This window comes from Terrapene carolina, unplaced genomic scaffold, assembly GCF_002925995.2.
Source record: "Terrapene carolina triunguis isolate 2854851 unplaced genomic scaffold, T_m_triunguis-2.0 Scaffold211, whole genome shotgun sequence".
Taxonomy (NCBI): domain Eukaryota; kingdom Metazoa; phylum Chordata; order Testudines; family Emydidae; genus Terrapene; species Terrapene triunguis.
In genome coordinates, this window is record NW_020664562.1 from 31,837,822 (window position 1) to 31,856,780 (window position 18,959).

Sequence of the window (18,959 nt, forward strand, 5' to 3'; positions counted from 1 at the left end):
TCCCATTATTAAGGCTAAGTTTTTGTCATGGATGATTTTAGTAAAAGTCACGGACAGGTCACAGGCAATAATGAAAAATTCATGGAAGCCCGTGACCTGTCCTTGACTTTTACTAAAAATACCCATGACAAAATGTGTAGCCTGGGCAGCTGGCTACGGGGGGGCTGGGAGCTCCAGGGTCCCCCTCCTCTGGCGGCTCTAAGCTGCTGTGGCCCGGAGCTCTTGGGATCCTCCCTGCCTCCCACTGGCCGGGAGCTCCAGGGATCCCTGCTGTCGCCCACAGCGCATGGGAGCAGCAGGGATTCCCCCTGCTGCCGGGTCCCCCCTGCCGCTGACTGTAGCGGGGAGCGGCAGGGTTCCCCCTTGCCGCCTATGGTGGCCAGGAGCGGCAGCCAGGAGCTGCAGGGCTTCCCCCTGCCACCCGAAGTGGCTGGGAGCTGCAGGGGTCCCTGTGCAGGCGGCAGGGAACCCTGCAGCTCCCAGCGGGCGCTGGCTGAAGTCATGGAGGTCTTTGGAAGTCACGGATTCCGTGACCTCCGTGACTAAATCGCAGCCTTACCTATTATCAATGCAAAACGACAGTATTAGGAAAGCAAAAATATCATGCCCTGCTGACAAAATGAGTAAATTAGATTGAATTTCAGTATTCAAAGCAAGGCTCTCAGGTTATGTCTACACAGCAATTAAACACCCATGGCTGGCCCGGGTCAGCTAACTTGGGCTCGAGGATCTCAGGCTGCTGGGCTATAAAATAGTAGTATAGACAGTCAGTCTCAGGCTGGAGCCCAGGCACTGGGTCTCTCTCCCCTTGCAGGGTCCCAGAGCTACACTGCTGTTTTACAGCCCCATAGCCCAAGCGCCGTGAGCCCGAGTCGTCTGACGCAGGCCAGACATGGGTGTTTAATTGCAGTGTAGACATACCCACAGTGGCAGTTGCGTCATCTCAGAATGATTTTGTGGGGCATCACAGTGCAACCAGCAAATAGTGGGAAGGGTTTATTTATAGTTCTTGACTCTGGAGGCACCGGTTGCTGGTCCATAGTTAAGGCTAAGGCCTCATCTACACAGGGGAAATTAACTGGTATAGCTTATTCTGCATTAGCTGTGCTGGTCAACTTCCCTGTGTAGACAAGCCCTGAGTTGAGTTTTTTCACATAAAGCAGGGATTCAGCCACTTCTTTATGTATGAAAAATACAGCGTGTCATCCCTAAAATTTTACAGCACTTTTACTTTGAGTATAAGATTAGTTTTCTGAGAATTTCCAAGCAAGTCCATTAATTAGTTTAGGAGTTAAAATTAAGTAATTCAAAATGGGTCCTTTCTGAAATTTAGCAACTGGTGTCAAACCTTTCCCCTCCCACCCCCCCCCAATGATCTTAGTAAACAAATAACACATACTCTACAAACTTCAGTATTCTTAAAACTCTCTGCTGTCTTGTGTGTAGGCTATATCTGAAGAATTTTGAAGAGTGTTAATTGTCACTTTTTCCTCATTCTTCATAACTGAATGTTTCTCCTTCAGTAGGAGATAAAAATATTTTAATACAGAGAATTCAACGAAGAACTGTCCTCTGTCTAAACAGCTGCCATCTCCCATTGCTGTCAGTGGCTCTGAAGCAATAGCTACCTTCAGTTGGGTGGACATTTTGAGAGAGAGACCTCAGTGGAACTGTCTGTGCTTTCTGACAGCCTGGTGGGCACCATCTTCCCTGAGATAGCTTGGCACTCTCACTAAATAAAATGGGAGATGGTCACTATTTAAAAATGAGAGAGCAAGTGATTTTTCATGAGGTTCTCTTAAGATGTTTTTATGCACCAGCTTTTGGTAGCACATAAACTTTCAGTTATGAAAAATAATGGCAAAAATGACCATTGATCTTAAATATTCATTTTCAAAAGCTTCTTGTACCTTGTCTATTCCACAGAGAGGGTAAAAAAGGAGAGGAAAGCTAGGGTGTGTGTATGCATGTGTATGTGCCGTGGACTAAGAGGTGCTGGAGAAAAAGGGAAATAGGGGTGTGTGCACATATGGGGTCATTCTCTGGAACTTCGTATTTCCAGTGGCATAGAAGGATGCCTCCTTACCACTCCCACACTCTGGTGAACCAGGAAGTAGGACGTCAGGAGTTTAAAACTGACATTCAATAAAAAATATTCAATGAAAATTTGATGCCTGTCTTGGCTCATCAGTATATTTAAATGTGACATTGTCCAAAAACCCTAAACACAACAATCTTTAGGGATCTATCATTTTTGGCCCGCTTTCTCAGCTAGTTAAGGCACTTGAGCAGTCACTGGACAAAACTATCACTCCTCTGTAGAACAATGTTAAAGAGAACAAGGTCTAATTAATTTGATATAGTTTATGCTAAATTTTAATGCTCAGTTTCTTAACCTGTTACCAGATATTTGCACATAAAATAACCTAGCTTTGTATTGACAGAAACTAGCTTTTTTCCTCCATGTGTCAGTTCCCACTCAATATGTGCACAAATATATTATATACAAATTAAAGTACATTTCTTAAATGGAATTAAAAATATGAAGTAAAAGTAAGAGGCATAATCTGTAAGCTGTCTTCCTTATTAGAGGATAACCTACTGTAGCACACTGTATTAATACAAATAATAGTACTAAAAATATAAGTTAACAATCGATTTCTTTCCCAAAATAATTCTTGTACGTCTCTTAGGTAGTTTATTCTGTCAGTATTTTTCTGAAAGAAATCTGATCACAATTTTATGTTGAAAGAAGCTAGATCTTCTCAGTAATGATATCCTCAAAGCAAAGGTTTTCTTTTTTGAACAGGATGAGGAAAGTATCCCGATATTGTATCGAGAGTTACCTGAATACAAAGAATTGCTAGAGTTAAAAAAGTTGAAGAAGCAAAAACTCCAGCAGATGCATGCAGAAAGTGGATTTGTGCAGCATGTGGGCTTCAAGGTAAGGTATACCAGTGATCTGTTGTTACATTAAAACCTCAAAGATATGAACACCAGCGTTGCAGACTGACCGGTCAACCGGACACCATGTGGAACCGGAAGTAAGCAATCAGGCACATCAGGACTGCCTGTCCCCACCCGCGGGGCAGCCACTTACAGCTAGGAGATGAAGACGCTGAGGTTCACAGGCACAGCCGTGAGCCCCCGCTGCCAGCCCAAGGCAGCCTGAGCAGGCAGAGCAGGAGTAGTGCAGCAGTCTGTGCCGCTTTCCTGTAAGCCGCAGGTGCTGTTTTCACCCCCTCCCCTTGGCCAGAAGGAAGACAAACTTACAAGCTCAGTCCAAGCCTGGGAAAGAAGCTGTCACAGCCTGAGCTGCTTATGCTGCAAGGAAGCTGCCGGTGCTGGGGTGGGAGCTGCTGCTCTTGCGGCCAGTACCTGGCTTGGAGTGTGAGCCTGAGCTGCTGTGCTCTGGAGGAGCAGCTCAGTTTTAAAGGGCCACAGGCTGCACAGCACACCCACTGATGCCACAGTGCTCCAGGGTGCCTCACTCATCACCCTTGCAGCCAGGGGGCTAGAACCAGCTGCCTGTCCCTGTCTCCATGCGCGGGGCAGCCACTTACAGGTAGGAGGTGAAGAAGCTGTTCAGAGTTATGAACATTTCGAAGTTACAAACAATCTCCATTCCCAAGGTTTCTATAACTCTGAGGTTCTACTGTATTCAGTTTAGTGTGAGCATTTTTTTAAAACTAGCAGGAAGTGGATTTTCTTAGAAAAAAGGAAACTTTCCTTTTCAGAGTGATAGATATATAGGAAAAAATAATTATGGAAATATGTAATATCATAATGCAGGATTTTGTCTTAGAAATTTACAGACAACACAATAAAACTCACTGTAAAGAAAAATAAATGACTACAGCTATCTGCACTGGTTTATGAAACCCATCTTGGAATCTAATCTCTTTTGGGGTACTGGGGTATTAAACCTTAAAGGGTGAAATTAATCCCAGTTAATAGTAGCAAAGTTTCCCAGTCACTTAAGAATTAGTCCTTCAGGAGTTTGTCCTTTTGAAGGAAGAAAAGCCAGAGATGTGGAATGATAACGTTGGTAGATCAATAGGCAGTGTACTGAGGCTGTAGCTGCAGAGAAAAATTGCAGCAGCATTTGGGCCAGCTCCAGGCAATTTTTGAAGAAAAGATTCAAGCAAGGAAATAAAATAATATTGGTATGAGATGAATAAAAATAAAATTTTTACACTTAACATACAGAGACATGCTATCCACAGCACCATCCGTTTCTAGGCAACATTGAAAAGGGAGGGAATGCCCAAGGATACCTGTTGTAGTTTGAGAGGATTTTCAGTCATTACCAACAACCTTCTTTGTAGCTGTTCCCCATGTATGGAGTCGTGCAGGAATTGCCTTGACTCCTTAGAGATGAGAAAGGGCTTATTGGGATTTTTTGGTAGTTGCCTTTTCTATGAGAATGCAAGGTCATTCAGTCCACGGAAACTGACGTACACTTGAAAACTGACACTGTCAGGCTAGTAACATACTGATACTGACAGATTTATGTCACAGTATTAGAAAGCTGAGGCTTTTTTAAATGAATGCTCTTATTGTAGTTCAGAATATAAAACGTGGACCTTGAGCAGGAATATTGCAATTCTAGTTATAACATAGAATGGACAAAGTAATTTGAGTTACTTATTTAGAACTTTAATATACTATATTCAAAATTTTATTAAGGTTGCAAAATCAAGCACTCAAAAGTTAGGAAATCCCAGAATTAAGGTTGTCTTTGCAACCTTAATTTGCCCCCTGTGTGTATGCATCATGATACAGTTTTTAGTTACATGAACACATACTGTATTTTTCCACCGGACTGCCAGCTCATTCAGTGCACAGGATGGATGTTGCTCTCTTAATGAATAGCTATTCAATCATTTGTTTTTTTCCTGATTGTTCAAAGTGTGGCTTCTTGCCTCATTTAGATTATTTAAACCCTGGTCAGAATACACAATTGTTTATTTTTTCATGGGCTTTTCTTTGCTGCTCATCACTGTAGTATCTGAGTGCTTCACAAACATTAATTATTCTTCAGAACAGCCCTGTGAGCTGGTGGGGGCAGAACTACATATTTTTTCCTTAGCCTTGTTCTTGGAAATGACTGAACTATTTCGGCTGAATTAAAAATAAATAAATAAGTAAAAATCAGCCATAGGCTAATACCCAGCATGGAAAATCTCAGTCCACATGGTTTTTTGGCAGAGTTATAAGCAACTGAAATTAGAGTCTTATCATGGGAATTGTCAAGCAACCTTAACAATAAGTGGAACTACCAGCCTTGCCTGTAGTACAAGTTATATATGTAGTGAACTCGGAAACACTACTGTGTAATAAACCTAAGCTAATGTATGTTCTTCTTCAGGTGCTTGTTCATGTTGATTCCAATCAGGTGTGTGCGCACGCACGTGCACAGTAGCCGAAAGATTTTTCCCTAGCAGCAACCGTAGGGTCGGCCTGGGCGCCCTCTGGAGTCACGCCTTCATGGTGCCCAATATAGAGCCCTGCCGACCCGCCACCCCCACAGTTCCTTCTTAACGCCAGTGACGGTAGCTGGAACTTCCCTTGCTCTTGCTCCTGTTGTACTCACCTTGTTTATTCAGATTGTGTAGTTTAGTATAGTCAGTCAGTTGTAAGTTTCATTTATAGGGGTTTCCCCCCTACTGCCCCCCCTTATTTGTTGCCTCTGGAGCATGCCACGATCCCTGGGCTTCAAGACCTGCAAGGACTGCGCGAAGCGCATGCCAACGTCGATGACCACCACGGCGCAGACACACCATCAGACAGCGCCATCGGCACCGGCATGGGGGCTGACATCGACGCCTGTACCTGCGCCTTTCACGGTGCCAAGACCGGACCATTCCACCACTGTCCCCACCGGCTCAAGAGATCCCTCCAGCGGGGATGGAAGGGAGCAACCACCTCCCTTGGTGGCCTCCTCCTCATCTTCCCCAGATGAGGCGCTTGCAGGCACTGCCATTGCCCCAGCTCTGGAAGACTCCAGGGTGTTGCAGCAGTTGCTGCGCTGGGTCGCACAGGGTCCGGGCATTAAGGCAGAGAAAGTTGTAGATAATGCAGACCCTGTGGTGGACATCCTGGCCCCTTCAGGCCCTTCCTGTATCACCTTACCACTAATCAAAACTATCACAGACATGACCAAGACCCTATGGCAGATCCCAGCCTCTCTGCCACCTACCGCCAAGTGCAATGAACAGTGGTACTTTGTGCCCTCCAAGGGCTACGAACATCTGTACACTCACCCACAACCTGACTCTGTTGGTGGACGCTGCTAACCAGTGAGAGAGGCAGGGTTTCCAGGGCCCTTCCTCCAACAATAGGGACACAAAAAAACTGGACCTATTCAGGCAGAAGGTATACTCCACAGTGGGACTGCAACTCCGCATTTCCAACCAACAGGCCATCGTCAGCAGGTATGCCTACAATGCCTGCTCGGCGATGGCTAAGTTTACAGAGTTACTTCCCTCAGACTTCCGGGCTGAATTCTCGGCTTTGGTCGAGGAGGGGAGATTGATCTCTAGCACTTCCCTGCAAGCAGCACTTGATGGGGCAGACACTGCCACTAGAGTCATGGCCATGGGTGTAGCCATGAGAAGGGGCTCGTGGCTCCAGGTCTCCCCTTTGAAGTCCAACAGACCATACAGGCTGTTGGCTTTCAAGGGTGAGACTGTTTTAGAAAAGACAGACAAAAGGCTAAACAGCCTGAAGGACTCCAGAGCCACCCTCAAGTCCCTGGGCCTCTACACACCTTCCACTCAGCTGAGACACTTCCAGCTGCAGCCCACTTAGAGGTTCAGTCAGCAGAACCACCAAGATGGCTCCAGAAGGCGGAACAGAAGCGGCAGGTGAAGGCCGCGTCAACCTTCTGGCCAGAGCTCAGGACAACCGAAGCCGTCTTCGGGACCCAAGCCTGCCTTTCGAAGGCACGGTCGAGGATGGTGTACCACACCTGGAAATGGATCCACCCTGCCTTACCTTCTCGTCCCAACTATCCCCTTTCCACCGTGTATGGTCCCTTATTATCTCAGACCGATGGGTGCTCCGCACGGTAGAGAGGGGATACTCCATCCAATTCTGTGCTCTTCCACCCCCCTTCCCCGTCCCTCTTCAGGGACCCTTCTCACAAGCAACTCCTTATCCAGGAGGTGCAGTCGCTCCTATTTTAGGGGCAGTGGAGGAAGTTCCTCAGGAGCACAGGAGCGAGGGCTTTTATTGCTGGTATTTCCTAATACCGAAAGCCAAAGGCGGCCTCAGGCCCATCCTGGACCTGCGGGAACTCTACAAGTTTATAAAGAAACTCAAGTTCCACATGGTCTCTCTGGCCTCCATCATTCCCTCGTTGGATCCAGCAGACTGGTATGCCGCCTTTGACTTGAAGGACCCACACCCCCAATCACTGTGCACTCCGCCAGGGCGCAGGCTTTATCAACAACATTCCTGGCGTAGGTCCCCACTCAAGAGATCTTCAGGGCAGTGACGTGGTCCTCCATCCACACTTTCACCACGCACTATGCGATTACCCAGCAGGCCAGAGACGATGTGGCCTTTGGATGAGCAGTGCTCCAATCAGTGGACGACTCCTACCCCTCTGTCCGAGTAGCTGGCAAGAAGGAACTGAGGGGATGGCAGGTCGGCAGGTTGCCACGAAGGCGTAACTCCAGGGGGTGCCCAGGCCGACCCTATGATTGCTGCTAGGGAAAAATCTTGCAGCTACTGTGCATGTGCGTGCACGCACACCTGATTGGAATGGACACGAATGACACATCTCGAAGAACAACGGTTACGAGAAGGTGAGTAACGGTTTTTTATCCTAACGTACAGCTTACCTTAAAAGGTTGCTAATGCAGCTGTCTAGTGATACCATGTTTTGCTTCCATGTAGAGGATCTCAAGTTCAGGCATTTCAGATCATCGAGTTTGAAGAATTGCAGAGTCGTCATGCTCATCCCAGAGCTAGAAAGGACTGCCTTGTATCATTTTGCAGCAACTCTTCTGGCCAATTTAGGACTGGCACTGATAGGTTCCAGAGGAAAGCATGTCCATCTGTTGTTGGCCAGAAGGATAATCGCAATGGGGAGCCTTGAGGGAGTGGGGAACAAAGCAGAAAATAGGATGATCATCAGCAGTCTGTGGTCTTTCCTAGGATCTGTTAATTTATAAATACCAGAGAGACAAGATGGGTGAGATAATATCTTTTATTGGGCCAACTTCTGTCGGAGAGAGAGACCAGCTTTCAAGGTTACACAGAGCTCATCTGCAGGTGGTGATGATTTTGGAAGAAATCATGCTTTTTATTGTCCTCTGAATGCAGTACATTGGTCGAGATGAAACGATATATATTTTTAACAAAGTCTTTCTTTCGCTACCTTTTTGTTCAATATGTTTCACAGTGTGACAACTGCGGAACGGAACCCATTCAAGGCATTCGGTGGCACTGCCAGGATTGCCCGCAAGAAATGTCCTTGGATTTCTGTGATTCTTGTTCTGACTGGTGAGCAGCAAGCATTGATGCTTATTATTTGCAATTATTTGAATATCCCTTTAAGGCTTAAACACTGAGTAAATTCTTTCCATATGTGGGATTTATCTGTTCCATGATGCCTCTGGAAAGTTAGCTGTAACTAGATTATAACTGTAATGTGTATTTCTAATAGGGTTTTTTTGGTGTGTTTTCTGGTGGGATGTGAAAGTCAATCATTCTTTCAGTGCAATGGAGAGAGTAATTAATATTTGGACCATTAAGTATGAGTCAGGGAAAGTATGTTATCTGAAATCCTCAACTGTGAAGTAATGGTGTGTGATATAGAATTTGACATGCATCTGTCAATTAAAAAAAAAAGAAAAAGAAAATATATTCATTGTTCTTGAAGTGAATATATTATGAAAAATAAGTTCACTTGCCAAATTGTTTTCTTTCCTTTGCAGTCTACATGAAACAGAGATTCACAAGGAAGATCACCAGTTACAGCCTATTTACAGAGCAGAGACATTCTTAGATAGAGACTACTGCATGTCCCAAGGCACCAGTTACAATTATCTTGACCCAAACTACTTTCCAGCAAATAGATGACATGGGAAGCAGACTTACAACCTCGGGCTTACTATCCTCTTTGAAAAGTAACAATGGCATCATTGTTAATTCCGTGCACACTTTGGAAAGACTCTGCTTTCCCTGAAATGTCACTCACAGCATGACAGCTTCCTGGGTGTACTCGTCAAACTACAGCTCTGAACTGTCACGGTTCTTGATCACTGAACAGCAGCTGAACATTCCTAGTGTGCAGAAGGTTTCACTGGGAGATTTTCCTTTTACCACCTTAGTCATTTTTAGGTGGTGAATCTAAAACAAAACAAAAAAGAAAGGAAAAAAAATACAGAAAGGTGAGCCAGAAATGAGAGCACGCATTTAAAGATACAATAAATTCCAAAGGCTTTGAAGAACTTGGTTATGAGATCCAGAGAAGATGAAGTATTTATATAAAAACAGTTTAGTAGCTTGCAGTTTTGTTGTGAAATAGTTTTCAGCACAGAAACTGACTTCTTTAGGCAAGGTTTTAACCAATGACAGTGTTTGCTTCTAGGATATACTCTAAAAAATACTCACTGTTCCAGTGATGGTTGGTTACAGGTCTTTATTAAATTGGAGCTGCTTAATCACATTGACTTCTAATTTTTTGTTTTTTTGTTTTTACCACAATGAACTCTATTACCAACAGTGAAGCACTACAGGGAGCAACTGTTGCATTGCTTCCTTAACCAGCTCATGGTTTGTGAATGTTATAAAATTGTCACTCAGATATATTTTTTAAATGTAATGTTATATAAGATGATCATGTGATGTGTACAAAATATGGTGGAAAGTGCCAGTGGTAGTAACTGTGTAAAGTCTCTAATACTCAACATTAACTCCTTTAAAATAAAGTACACAGCCTTCTGCCTCTGTATTTGGAGTTGTTAGTGCAACTCATCAAAGAAAACTGCCTAATATAAATCATATATATGGTAATAATTTTCCTCTTTTGTAGTCTGCACAAGATCCATGAAAGATTGTATTTTTATTACTATTTAAACAAGTGATTAAATTTAGCCTGAGCAGTGAGCAAAGGTTCACATGCATTCTTTTATACTGCTGGATTTTGTTGTGCATCATTTAAAACATTTTGTATGTTTCTTCTTATCTGTGTATACAGTATGTTCTTAAATAATGTTCAATTGTCAGGAGAACTGTGAGAAATAAACTATGTGGATACACTCTGTTTATATATAGAATGCTTACTGTGATTTCCTTTCTGGGTAGAAATTAACTTTTTAACCAACATTAACAATAGAAAATAGTACATTTTAGTAGGTCACATGAATACGTAAAAGGCCCATATCTGCATTGGCTCAGCACTTGGCACTGCTGTTGACTTCAGTGGGAACTGAACGGACACTGCACCTAATAGAATGTGCTCAGCCTCTTGCAGGATAAGAGCCTTAGTTTTCTCATATCTTGTTCACAAATTGGGTTGGTTTCTTTTCAGACTGAAGAAGAAAGGAATGTTAGCAACTTCGGTAGGCTGTGTTAATCTCAGAAAGCGCTGATGTCTGCAAAGCTTTGTAATTACTGTGATATTTTTGAACTAATAACTTTTTTATTGAACTGTATAGCTTGTGATTCAGAAACACGCATTATTTTAAACTGTATTCGTTTTCCACTTACTTAAACAAAAACTTGAATTTTCAGAGTGATTAGAATGTAAAAGAAACAAATTGGCTTAAAACCATGGCAATAAGAAGGGTAATTGGCTGATTGCATTTGATAGTAACTTTAGCTGTAGCCTGATCACAGTGTTAAATTTCACAATTTCATGTAGGTGTAATTACTATTTGTTTCTAAGGAAAATAACCATATAATATATTGAGTAGATAATATAGTACAATTACTAAAAACATTGAATGATGTAATACATCATCTGTACGCATATCTCATATACTTTGAGAAATTAATAAACCTAAAGATATATAATACAACAAATATACCAGATGTACTTCACTTTTCTCTTTAATGAAAGACAAAAGCTATTGTGTGATAGAATCTATAATATCATGGGAACATAAAATATTATGTTCTCCCACTCAGTTACACTCTGTTATGGAAGCTGTTTTGGTGAAGAGCGATTACCAAAGAGAGAAATCTGTTGTCGTCATATTTTTGATGGGGTTTTAAAATGTTCTTAGAGGGAAATAACCATAATACATAAGTGGGGAAAAAATTACAAACGTGCACAGGGGAAAGGTTAATACGGTTTGAAGGGGAGGGGCGGAATGGGGGGTTGGGGAGAAAGGGAATTCAGACCTGAAATCCCTTAGTTAAAATCTCTTGATTAAAGCCCTGTTTCTAATTTGAATGAATATTTGTGTGTATAGATGTGCGCGCGCGCACACACACACAATTATCTCTCTCTCACACAGTATATATGTGTATGGAGATATGTGTAAGAGTGGTGGATATCAAATATATAATATACTCACACAGAAATAGTGCTGCTTATTGAGATGGGGGAAATCTTATTTGTGTGTGTGTGTATGATACTTGCAAATTGATTCATGTAATGTTTGCATTCATTCTAGATTGGCATCACAGCAGCTATACCTGATGGACTAGGACAGTGATTTTCAACCTTTTTTCATTTGCAGACCCCTACAAAATTTCAAATGGAGGTGCAGGACCCCTTTGGAAGTTCAACCTGTGATCCAGAGACCCCTACAATAGAAGTCTTAGACTTAAAACTGACTAAACAGAATTCAACTGTAAATGTTTCAGGGCACAGCATGTGACACAGTGTGAGAAAGGGCACTAAACTGTGGGCTTCTATTGTAACGACAACACTTCTGGGTTTTACCTGAAGGTGGGGGTATTCACATACTTTTGATTGATCAGAAAAACAGAATGCCTTTTCTGAGCTCTGAAATTTTATTTTCATAGTCACCATGCGCGGACCCCTTAGACTGAGGCCTGGTCTACACTGGGGGGAGGATCGACCTAAGATATGCAACTTCAGCTCCGAGAATAGTTGTAGCTGAAGTCGACATATCTTAGGTCGACTTACCTCGCGTCCTCACGGTGCGGGGTAGATTGCTACCGCTCCCCCGTCGACTCTGCTTCCGCCTCTCAGTACAGGAGTCAACGGCAGAGCGATCAGGGATCGATTTATTGTGTCTACACTACCCACCGATCTGTGTAGACGTACCCATCGTCTGCAGATGTCCAGCGGGTCCGCAGATCGCAGGTTGAAAACCATTGGATTAGGAAACGTGATATAAGAAAGAGGGGTGGAATTAAGGGTAAAATTTGACACACTACATTTAAAATATGGAATTGTGTGTTGACTAATATTGTAAATAACTTTTTGAATTAGAAACTGATGATCAGTTTCTGAGGGACAGCACCAAAAATCAAAGTTTCACTTTTCACTCATTTTAATTGTAATTCTAATGAGAAATAACTCAAGAAACAACTAGAAATACCTATATGTGGGTGTCCTTAGGATAATTTACAACCACATGATCATTCTAAAATCCTCTAATTACTGGGAAAATAGCATAAGAGTACAGCCAGTAGTGCCACCAGGTTCAGATCTAGGCTAAAATGATGTTTCTCCTCAGGCCAGAGGAGTCTGGCTGCATTCTGAAGGTAAATTGATTATTTTCAAGAAGTGGTTTGCTAGACATGTTGTATCCTGTACCCTTCCAGTTGGTTCACGGCAATGTTCTGGAGTTGGCATAGCACCTCAATTGGTGTCCGAGGGAAAGGTTAACTTATAAAGGAACCCAAGGAAGCAAGAACATCCACAATTCAAGGAGAAGAGCAGGTCTAAAATTGCCCTTTAGTCAATAACTGAAGCTATTGCTTACGGGGCAGATGTCAAGGAAGTAGAAGAAAAGCGCAAAAAAAATTAAAAACTCTGCCCTGATTTGGGGGGAAGGGAGGGGAGATTAGAGTGCTTTATTTGATTTATATTTACCAATTATCCATATTTTATGGAGCTTTAGGCAAAATCAAACCCACGTGTACTGCAGCATAAATTACGACTCTTAGCATTTGTCCATACTTTTTATTTGTATTATGTCTTCATTACAAGAAAGAAAACTTTAAAAATACAAATCTGCCCCATAAATGCTCAGTGAAAGTACAGTTGTTGACACAAAGATCAATCATGCAAACTTAAACTGTGGACTTGTGCAACAGCACGGTAAGATGATGCAATTACTTCACAAGAATGTCAAATAAGGTTTGTTTGTTTTTTGGCTACCAGTGTACCAAAAACCAACATTTTGGCTGAGTATGATTTTGCATATTTTTGTGCAGATATTTTGGAAAGGTGGATTGTTAAAGATACAAGCAACAGGAATCAAACAATCCCTGCCTTTTTTTTTCTTTTTTTCTTTTTGACTGTCATTTTCAAAGTTTGGCAGTGCCACTAGAAGACAACAGATGAGGATCCAAAACTGAAATTTACACTTGGAATACTTAGAGAGTATGATTTAATGATATCTGCTAATCTTTATACATAATGGCTGTTGAACAACTTCACATGCTAATTTTTAACAGTGAAATATGCTACTATTATTAGCCTGGAGAACTATTTGTTTGCACTTTTAATTGTACCAACATTATTCAGTTCATGTTTTCAGCAAAGAGCAAAGGTATCCCTGCCCAATTAGAAAATTGTTACAATATACAGCAAACTCTAGCAGCACAACAAAGATTTCACAGCAGTTTTGTCTGTGCGATGGCAACAGATGGACAGACCTCTACAGTGTTTGTTAATTTCTTCATGTTCAGTTCATTTTTGCAATGCATTGACAGTGTTTTGGGGAAGTGTTAAAAGTCTATTCAACTTCCACAGCTCCACAAATTAGCATAACTAATTCCAGGAATGTTCCATTATAAAGCACAATGGCAGAGAACAGATTTCAACCACTATAAATCAGGAACAAGCTAAGTGTTAGCACAAAAATGAACAGTGTTAATTAATGAAAGAAAGGGAAAAAAACCTCATTGCAATGAGACAGAGCAATCCTGAAAGTCTTTGCTATATGGCAGTTGAAGGAACTGCTGATTGTGCAATACATATGATTATATTCAAATGCATGATACTATAAATATAAACTGGAGCTGCTGTTCACCATGCTGCTGTTAACCTGTGAAGTGCAAACAATTTGATAAACAACATACAGTACTAGTGTGGTTTTAGTGTGGAGACCATTTTGTATTTAGCATACTGTATGATTATAAATAAAAGATTTATTTTAAAATAACATTTAATACCACATGCACAAATTCCAGATATCTCTCAAGACAGCAGATATTGCTTTGAACAGCAAGTGCACATGAGATGAAACTTTGTATGTAAACTATTACTGTACTTCTGCTGAAAGAGACAATGCTTCCTCTTCCTTTTTCAGAAAGCAGTCGACTGATGTGCAGACTTGAAGAAAAACCTCTTCTGGCGTTCCTTCTGCATTTATCTATTAAAACAAAACATACATTAGATAGAAATGATGTGAACACACCAGCCTATGCTGATTAAGTTGTAACAATTTAAATTACCCATGTTGTCTAAATAATTGATCCAAAGGACTCAGAGCAGTACTAATTCTGGGTTATTGGATTTGGGATTGGATTTATAAACATTCTCCTGAAGAAAACCTACTGTAGTGTCTGCAGCTTCTGTAAATGCTGAACTGGAAAACAGCGTATTCATTTCGTATGCTTCCACTAGATTACATGTGGAGGTTTCGTAGGTTGCGCAAGTGTACATTGATCTTTCTGCAGAGTCCTTTGAAGTTTAAAATATAACATCTTTGATATATGGAAACGACTAAAATTTATGGGATTCCTATTTTAACACTATTTTATGTTAAACATAAACTTAATAAAATAGCCCCATTTAATACTGGTAAAAAAATAAGTCACCAGCACTGGCTTGTTTACTGTTTTCTTGTCATTTGAACAGTAAACAAGCCAGTGCTGGTGACTTATTTGAAGTGACAAGCCAGTGCTGGTGACTTATTATATGAAGTGTCACTGCATATAATCCCACAGCTCCCAACGTAGCTTGTCAGTTTTGAGTTTTTTGTATTTCAAGCTTTGTGAATTTGTTCCAGTTTTTTCATGACCTCTGGGCAGTGCATGTTCTGCAGTGGGCACTGCTTTTGTTCTGGTCCATTGCTCACTTTCTTCAAAACAGATGATAAGTGAGTTTTTCTCTTTAGCTTGAGTTCTTCACAGATTCTGCTTTGACCAAATGTTCTCCTGGCTGTTAGGCTCACTTTGGAGAACTAAGAAAGACTAAAACGGCTTCCTATGCTGTGGAATAATTACCAGTGTTTTGGCTGTGGGGAATAGAGTTTACAGCCAGTAATTGTTCTGTGTATTAGATGGGAAACGTGTAGATTAATACAGCTTATTTCTTTTCATTATTAATCGATTTTCTTTGTAGTTAGTGTCAGATGCTTTTTTTTTATTCTGCATTTCATCTTTGGCCTATTAAAACCATTCATACACCTCTCTACATTTTTATATTTTGTATTCCAGAAATATCTGCAAACTGGATCTGTAATACAATCTATTATGTTTATTACTATGATAAATAATGGCTTCATCTGTGCAGTGAAACAGAATTTGAGGTCTGAACTAAAGTTTCAATCTCTAATTCAATTGTTTTTTCCAAAGTATGAAACTCTACACTGTGTGCACATAAAATACATATTTTAGAGCAGCAGAATTTCAGTGCAAGAAAAATTCTTTGTAGAAATTTTTTTATTTCTCAAATTTTTAAAATACAACATTAGCTGCCCATTCAGGGCTCTCGGTGCCTATTCCATAATTTTAAAATCACTAAATAAACAAAGGCCTGTCCATAACTAGAGCCACTTCAGCACATTCTCTCCTCAACCGCCTTAGAGAAGAGGGGGAAAGGATATGTTTTGCAATGTGCCCAAAGTAGGGTGACCAGATGTCCCGATTTTATAGGGACAGTCCCGATTTTGGGGTCTTTTTCTTTATATAGGCTCCTATTACCCCACACCTCCATCCTGATTTTTCACACTTGCTGTCTGGTCACCCTAGCCCAAAGGTTAACAACTCTGGATTCTGGTGGATCCGATGGGGGACGGGTGGGGGGGTAAGTTCTAAAAATCAAGGATACCCTGTAGCCTATGTCTCCTACTCTCCCTCCTACCTATTGAAACAAGTGAGGTGACAATATCCATTGCTGTAGTACCCCATGAGCCAGTGCATGGGCCAGTGGAACTATTGCCCACAACTACACTCTGGGTTCTCTTAGGAGTCTAAGAACAGATACACCCGGGAAAGGATCCATCCACCCCTCCTTGTGTTCACAAACAAACCAATTAAATCTCATGGTCAATTGTACTGAAGGCTGCAGACAAAGAATCAGCATGAGCACATTAGAGTAGTAGAACCTCAAAGATACGAACACCAGAGTTATGGACTTACTGGTCAACTGGACACCTTGTGGAACCAGAAATAATCAATCAGGCACCAGCGGAGACAAAAAAAAATCCAGCAAGTACTGTACTGCCTTGGGGCTTTAGACCTGGGGCTCAGGGCTTCAGCTGTGGGGGTTTGGGGGTTGGGCTACAGCTGCAGGGTGGAGAGGTCAGGGCTCTGGGTCGGGAGGGAGGGGGAGCTCAGGGCTTCTGACCCTCAGGAGCACTGGGGCTCAGGGTTTTAGACATGGGGTGAGCGCTGGGACTTGGGGCTTCAGCCCTGCAGCTCTGTTCCCGGCTTCTGCCCCATGGGGGCCATTGGGACTCAGGGCTTTGCTACAGGGGGAGTGCTGGTTTCAGCCCCAGCACTCCGCTCGTGGGCTAAAGCCCTGAGCCCTGGTGTGCCCCCACCCCTGGCGGAAACGAAGTGGGGGGGGTGGAGCTGTGGGGACCCCCGGCGCCCTCTGTGGGACAGAAGCTGGGAATGGAGCTGTGGGGCTGGAGCCCCGACCAGAGCTCCCCCCAGGTCTAAAGTCCTGAGCCCTGGTGCTCCTGCGGGGCAGAAGCCCAGAACGCTGGCGCCCCAAGGGGCAGAAGCCCCCCACCCTTCCCCCATGGCTGCAGCCCCAACCCCCCAGTGGCTGAAGTCCATAATGTCTTGTTCAGAGTTAGGGAACATTTCAGATTTATGAACCTCCATTCCCGAGATGTCTGTAACTCTGAGATTCTACTGTATCTTCATCCATTGCTGGGAGGAGGTTAGCAAATGCAACCAGTGTAGTTGCCTTGCTACCGCCTTCTGGGGGTATGTTTACATTGCAATAAAAGACCCACCGCTGGCCCAGGTCAGTTGACTTGGGTTTGCAGGACTTGGCCATGGGGCTAAAATTTGTAATGCAGATGTTTGGGCTTGGGCTGTAGCCTGGGCTCTGAAAGCCCACGAGGGGATGCATCTCAGAGCCCAGGCTCCAGCTTGAGCCCGAAAATCGGCACTGCAGCCTGAACCCTGTAAGTCTTTGTCAATTGACCCGGGCTCTGAGACTCGGCGCTGCAGGTTTTTTATTGCAGTGTAGACCTACCCTCAGTGACTCTTCCTAATAATGGGAGAGAGAACACAGGCCAATAGCCAGACTGTCAGCATCAAGAGTTGGTTTTCTGAACATGGGATTTGCAATACTTTATTTAAGAGCTGCTGGAATCTACCCACTCAATGGGAAACACTGACAATTTTGACCAACAATAGTCTCAGTACCACCACCACCAGCCTTCACCAGACATGAAGGGAAAAGGTCCAACTTGCAGGATATAGCACAAAGTTATCCCAGCACCTGTATAATCTCAGCGAGCAGCACTGGCTGAAAGAGAAGTTTGTCCCTTCAAGTGTACGATGGACCCTGCAAGCTAAGAACTTACAAATGGTACGGTAAGTTCAAGACTTTGTGTCCTCTATTGTGAGCTAGATCTAAATACAGTATTAAGGCTCCCTGTTTTTTGTGGTGCACCAGATTGGAACTTCCACTGCAGTTTTAGGTAACTTCCAACATGGAGGGTTTTAGTGTGAAGTCTGATAATGAAAAATACACTCAGTCCTATAGTCCTTGTGTTGTTTATTTTGGTATTATTTTCAGTTTATTTTATACTTTCCCCATATTTTTATTTCATTGCATGACTTTGTATTGAAAATACATAACTTGAAATTGCCACAGAGGAAGATGGAGTGTTTGACCATAGAAACAAGACCATGTAGGTACACTTAAGGTACCTAGGAAGGCAGTTAGCATTGTGAGATAAGCATATTTAGTTGGATGTTTTGTTAAAATGCTCACCAATCCAATTATAGTTAATGTTAACACTTACATTCCCAGGACTGGGGTTGCAGAATTACAATCCCATTGAGAATGATGGTGCAGGTCACACTTCTCCGAACTAGTTACTCAGGCTGTCTGCAAACATAGAGGCTTAGCTACATGGGAAGTTATCACAGACAGCGGCGGCTCCAGGCACCAGCGCTCCAAGTGCGTGCCTGGGGCAGCAAGCCACGGGGGGTGCCCTGCCGGTCCCTGCGAGGGCGGCAGTCAGGCAGCCTTCGGCGGCATGCCTGCGGGAGGTCCGCCGGTCTCATGGATTCGGCGGCAATTCGGCGGCGGGTACCCCGAAGCCGCGGGACCGGCAGACCTCCCGCAGGCATGCCACCGAATCCGTGGGACCGTGGACCTCCTCCAGGCATGCCGCCAAAGGCAGCCTGCCTGCCGTGCTTGGGGCGGCAATAAAGGTAGAGCCGCCCCTGATCACAGAATAAGCTAGGGTGTGAATTTAAAGCACACTAGCTATTCTGCACAAACTTCCCATGTGGACCACTTATGCCACACTAAAAGTGACTTTTGTGCTTTAGTGGACTAAACTACACCACAAAAAGAGTCATTCTTAGGCTTGGCC

At 43.0% G+C, this 18,959-nt stretch overlaps 2 protein-coding genes across 6 annotated transcripts in view; one reads left to right on the forward strand and one right to left on the reverse strand.

The window, feature by feature from the left end:
• The window catches only part of LOC113407405 (ZZ-type zinc finger-containing protein 3-like), a 96,954-nt gene extending 87,081 nt beyond the window's left edge, over positions 1–9,873 (forward strand). For all 5 annotated transcript variants that reach the window (XM_026655890.2, XM_026655891.2, XM_026655894.2 and 2 more), the window contains 3 exons: positions 2,810–2,944; positions 8,414–8,514; positions 8,949–9,873. In XM_026655890.2, the coding sequence (XP_026511675.1) occupies positions 2,810–2,944; positions 8,414–8,514; positions 8,949–9,093 (381 nt within the window). In that variant the 3' untranslated portion in view covers positions 9,094–9,873. The remainder of the gene's footprint in view (positions 1–2,809; positions 2,945–8,413; positions 8,515–8,948) is intronic.
• A 3,402-nt stretch (positions 9,874–13,275) lies between these two features.
• LOC112109823 (adenylate kinase isoenzyme 5) overlaps positions 13,276–18,959 on the reverse strand; it is a 152,831-nt gene continuing 147,147 nt past the window's right edge. The window contains exon 14 of the mRNA XM_024204497.2: positions 13,276–14,537. Coding sequence (XP_024060265.2) covers positions 14,427–14,537 — 111 coding nt within the window. The 3' untranslated portion in view covers positions 13,276–14,426. The remainder of the gene's footprint in view (positions 14,538–18,959) is intronic.